Raw genomic sequence first — 5,194 nt, 5'->3', positions numbered from 1 at the left:
TGATTGGCTCTTCGGAAGCCCACTTTCTCCGCGGGCCACACTGATATTATACCTTCATTTTAAGGTGAGGGGCCACAAAATATTGTACTGCGGGCCGCACTTGGCCCCCGGGCCGCGAGTCTGAGACCCCTGCTTTAAACCCATTAACATCTTGGACTTTTACAGTTGTGTTTATAAGTGAGTGTCTAAACAGGAGTCATGCTCCAAATTGCAACTTCCCCTACACATTACAGACACTACAGCAATGGTTACATTTTGAAACCAGAGACCCTTTATTGAAAAAAGAAATATCAACCAATTTTTAATCTGACTAATCACAGAGCTGTGGAATGATCCTGATTAATTGCGATCACATTTGAACGTGATGAATCATGATGAGTCGAGATAAATCATTCCCACTAACCTCCCTAGATTTTGCAGGAACAGACAGAGCGACAGACAGATTCATAGTATTTTATTGTATGACAGTTCAACCAAAAAGTACGACTTAAAAACATTTCTATAAAACCAGACTTCCCTTTAGAACAACATGTAATAAAAAAAAGAAACTTCACGACTCAGTGATAAACTGAACACAGTGGACGTTCCCTGAATGCCACAGTTGTGAGACTTTGGTTTTGTACCTACAGAAAATGTCTTTTCATAGACATTTTGGTTACTTTATTTTGGAATTCATCTGACAGGAGACAATCGGCATCACAGTTTACATCAACAGTACATTCACAAATGCAGTAGTAAATATTCCCCCTTTGTAAATACCAAGGTAAAAGAAAAGTCTTTGGCTGCATTATATTTTTTTATTATCAAAAATAAATATACAGTGTGTGTGTGTAGGTAGTAAAATATTAACACATTTTAAAAATTACAAATAATACAGGAGGGGAAGAATGTCAGTGTTTTATCTTTAGTCTTTTTTCCATAACATTATTTTTCTTATTTTTGGTCTCAGCTTAAAGTCAGCTGTCTTCATTTTTAATTGTTATATTTCTAATTAAAAATTTAAGGAAATTATTTAACTCAAAATATTATTTTATATATAAATGTCACTTTAAAACCAGGATTCTGACTGTTAAAAAATCTATTCTTCCTCTCCTGTATTTTTACAGTGTAAAGACAGTACAAAGCTAAAAGCAGCTTCTTCAGTGACATTGATTGTCATTTCTGACACAGTTCAGTGTTTTTGTGCCTCGTTTATATCATCAGTTGCTGTACTTTAAAACATTTTGTCTCAGGAGTAGCTTTCGTTGTCGATCCACTTCATCCACTGCTTCTTTTCCAGAGCTTCCATCGCCACCTTTCCGTCTTTGTACTCTGGATTGTCTTTCTTTATCTGTGCAGCGTGGTAATGAGGAACGCTGCTGTCCTGTTTGGAGCGTTTGAAGAATCCACACTGACAGGAGACAAAAAGGCAAACCAGGTATTATATCAGCAAGAAGACAGTAAAAAAAACAGACCAACGCCACAAAGATGTCAGCATCTATCTAAAAAACAGAGCGAAGCTGTGCAGGAGAATGTTAGGCATGCTTTGCATAAAAAAAACCTTAGTGTTTCGGCAAAAGCTGCAGCGGTTTAGTACAAAAAGTGAATTTTGATTAGATAAAGTCTGATGCTTATTGGCAAAAGTCATTATTTATTTGCAAATTATCTGCCACATATTGTACAAAAGCAAGTAGCCTTAAAATATTTAAATGGTGTTTTTTTTAAATATTTTAATTATTTAACATTTGCCTATGATGGGTTGAAACTTGAAAGTAGATAAAAAAAACTAATTCAGTCAATTTTATTGGGCAACTGAACTGTTCTTGTTTCTGTCATGTGACTGAAACTGCCTGAATAGCACCCCCTGCGGGGCAAATTGGCTGCTGAGTTTTGAAACACTAGTATAAACTTGCATTTTCCACCTATTGAGTTTTTTTAAAAGTCAAGGCATTGCCAGCTTTGTACAATATGTGTGTTGTTACAGGTTTTCTGCATGAGCTGAACTCAGACTACAGAGAGCGGGAGGCCCGTTCCATGCTGGTTTTACCCCTGTTCAGAGTAATAATCAGGCCTCAGCAGAGAGTTTGTCTTTGTCAGACAGCTGAACGCTGATCTTTGCCTTGTGAAATGCAGCATCATACTGGTCTTTGATTGCTCTCTTGAAGAAGCCGCACTGAGGAGGAGGAGTCAGGGTTAGGGGTGGTTAGGAGTTACACAGTGCTAACAGGAAGTGTTTCTAACAGTGGAGGAACAGAACGTCGTCTTTAGGTTTTTCAGACAGAAATGTTCAGAGAACAGACTGACTGCTAATTCAGCAAGGTTTGCATATAAATGCAATGCGTGTTAACATTATTTTAACCAATGCTGTTAAAACAATAATGTAATGTAATATATTGATAGTTTAACCACATTAAAGAGACATGACTTTGCTTTTTGTTATATCGACAATATTAAAGAAATACCTGGCTGCCTTTTGTTCCCTGCATTACATCATATTTACTTTCTTTATATGTGATTTAACAACATTATAAACAGAAATTTAAATATCACAGGAAATAAAAAACCTAAACACTGCCATTTGCTGTTTTCCCAGCCATCGATGACACGGTCCTGTTCTTACCTTCCAGAGCAGAAATACCAACAGAGCCAGGATCAGGATTCCAGCCAGAACAGCTACCAGAATGATCCACCAGGGGACGCCACCGTAATGTGCTACGGTGCTTTCAGGAGACACTGCCACTGTGACCTGATACAGAAGATGTCACGTGAGTTCAATGGCTTATACTCGAGTAATAGTATCTTTAACAATAGTACTTTTTAAACCCGCTGTTTCAAATGACACAAGTGGTGAAAACCGTGCAAACTAAACGATACTGTTGTGTGACGTCATCACTGGTAGTCGAGTTCAACCTCGTTGAAATTCAGGTATTTTTTGCAGTGGTACGCGGATATTCTTACTGGCATTAGTGCAGTGTCGGGTTTTTTAAATATGTGAAGCTGTTGACCGTCTTACCTTGGTGTCAGGAGTTGTCAGGATCATGTTCTCAGCCTGTCCGTGAAGTACGAGTGTTGCCTTCACAACAATGTGTAATGTTGGCACTGAGGTGTAGTCCTGTGGGGAGACAAAAACGACTTTAATGACACAGAAAGCACGACAAACTAGCAGTTTTTTAAATTCTAAGACTTGTTAAAATACAGAACATCACCTCAATGAAGGTGGAGTTCCACAGACGCGACCGCAGCTCAACTGTAGTACCATCTAGACCCTTTAGAGGGCACTTAAGCACCACACATTTCATCCCATTCTCACACGACTTAAATAAGAAAAGATTAAGTTATTAGACGACAAGTCAACATCACGGTAGAACAATATCAACCTACGAACACAGTGACTCACCAGAATCCTGTCCTTGTCTGACGGAGAAGACAGTTTTCCAACGACTTTCTTCCCTTTTCTTTCAATTTCCCGTTTTGTCCGTGGCACAGTGGACTCCTGAAAACACAACCCTTTTAATACAAACTAAGTATATTGAATATTGAAGCAGCAAATAGTTCTGTATGAAGGTACATTAGTAGTGAGAATCAAAAGTATAAAAGTCTCACCTTGATGTGTTTGAGAGAGCTGATCTCAGACTGTGGAGAACAGCGGACGTTCTCCTCTCCTGCAGCTGTGACCTTCACCAGGTACAACAGCCATTTACCGTCTCTGTTGAATTTGGGCCAGTGAATGTGCAGGGAGGGTTTGATGGAGGGCTTCAGAGTTTTCCACAAGTTGTTGACCTGCAGGAAACACAAAGTAAACTTAAAGTCGTTTATATTATTTAACCTAATTTAAACCTCATTCATCTGCTACAGATAGCTACAGATAAAACCAATAACGATGTGCGTAATGAAGAGTGATTTACATATTCAAACATTAGCAAGGGCAGCTGTGTAGTAAAATTAGCAGGAAAGTCAAACAGTAACTTATAAAATCTCAAATTTGGACGTTTAATAGACTGAATATTAACCTGTAGTTAGTAATAATAAGTTAGTAATAAGTTAAAATATATACAAAAAGTATTGTGAATGTTCTTCAAAAAAGACCCTCGTATCAAACCTCAGTAAAGTTACATGTATTTATCTGGTAAAGTTTCTGATTCAGCAAATTGACTAATGTCAGAATGTCCTAAAAATGTCTTTTTTATTTCCATTTGCAAACGAATTATAACTAAGTCTTAGGTTAATTTTGTTTAATGAATGAAAATGTTGTATTACAAAATTTTAACTAACATAAGTAATACTGCATCAAATTGGATTTCTTCTCACTGTAAAAAAAATTTAAAATCTAAAAAAAATTTAAATTACTAAAAGGGGGGAAATATATATTTATTGTTATTATACTACTGCTACTACTACCACTAAAATAACAATAATAATTGGTTATTATTTAATTATTTATTATTATTAGTTTAATCTCATTTTAATAATACCAATCCAGCTGCTGCTACTACTTATTACTAATAACAACAAGGATAACAACAATATTCATTGTTATTATAGTGATCATTATTATTATTGTTGTTTTATTATATAAACTGGTCTCCTGTGTCAACCTACTCTGAAGGCGTAGTTGATTAAGCCTCCAATCTCTTCTTCTGTGGTCATGGCACTTTCTCCTTTGACAACTCCACCAAAAGAGACCAGGTTAGGACTGGCCTCCCTGAAAACCACATGCACACATGTTACATTTACACACTGGTGGAAGATCAAACAGACAAATGCACTGATGTAGTAGTTGTACACACACCCTCACACACACACACACACACACACACACACACACCCACACTCACCCACTGAGTGTCAGCGGCAGTTCAATCGTCACACGAGCCTTTACTCTGACCTGGTCTATGGTTTGCACGCTGGTCCTGAAAGGCAAGAATCAACACTGTGAGGCGAACCAGGTGAGAAGGCACCAGAACCAGTGCAGCTAAAGTGTGTGTTTCACAGCTGGTCACGAGTCTCGGCTGTACTGACGTTTGGAGCTGCAGGTCGAATTCAAGCTCCGTGGTGTCCAGACTCATGGCCACAGTGCTGAGGATGATGTAAAACGTGGACTTGTAGAGAATAGGGGAGGGGGGAAAAATGAACAGCTGAACACCTTGGAGTGAGAGCATGTTTGTGGTACATGTAGCTCGGGTAAGAGACAGTACCTCTGCATCCCCCTTGACAG

The 5,194-nt window shown here is 38.0% G+C and overlaps 1 protein-coding gene and 1 long non-coding RNA gene across 6 annotated transcripts in view; one reads left to right on the top strand and one right to left on the bottom strand.

Moving 5' to 3' along the window:
* Positions 1–252: 252 nt before the first annotated feature.
* itga6a (integrin, alpha 6a) overlaps positions 253–5,194 on the bottom strand; it is a 19,754-nt gene continuing 14,812 nt past the window's right edge. For 2 of the 5 annotated variants that reach the window (XM_025063961.1, XM_025063965.1), the window contains 9 exons: positions 4,999–5,174; positions 4,815–4,889; positions 4,579–4,681; positions 3,583–3,759; positions 3,377–3,472; positions 3,186–3,293; positions 2,993–3,091; positions 2,600–2,725; positions 253–1,390 (listed from right to left, as the gene is read on the bottom strand). In XM_025063961.1, the coding sequence (XP_024919729.1) occupies positions 1,229–1,390; positions 2,600–2,725; positions 2,993–3,091; positions 3,186–3,293; positions 3,377–3,472; positions 3,583–3,759; positions 4,579–4,681; positions 4,815–4,889; positions 4,999–5,174 (1,122 nt within the window). In that variant the 3' untranslated portion in view covers positions 253–1,228. Of the gene's footprint in view, positions 1,391–2,026; positions 2,153–2,599; positions 2,726–2,992; positions 3,092–3,185; positions 3,294–3,376; positions 3,473–3,582; positions 3,760–4,578; positions 4,682–4,814; positions 4,890–4,998; positions 5,175–5,194 lie in introns of all 5 variants that reach the window. The other 3 variants (XM_025063962.1, XM_025063964.1, XM_025063963.1) reach the window with 3 other exon arrangements.
* The window catches only part of LOC103391839 (uncharacterized), a 16,673-nt gene continuing 12,758 nt past the window's right edge, over positions 1,280–5,194 (top strand). Inside the window, exons 1-2 of the long non-coding RNA XR_522827.3 lie at positions 1,280–1,417; positions 2,607–2,744. This is a non-coding gene — a long non-coding RNA (uncharacterized LOC103391839). The remainder of the gene's footprint in view (positions 1,418–2,606; positions 2,745–5,194) is intronic.

The sequence above is a fragment of the Cynoglossus semilaevis genome, chromosome 16, assembly GCF_000523025.1.
Source record: "Cynoglossus semilaevis isolate Cse_v1.0 chromosome 16, Cse_v1.0, whole genome shotgun sequence".
NCBI lineage: Eukaryota > Metazoa > Chordata > Actinopteri > Pleuronectiformes > Cynoglossidae > Cynoglossus > Cynoglossus semilaevis.
Note: the sequence above shows the minus strand (reverse complement) of the source record. Positions and strands in the feature narration are given on the sequence as shown.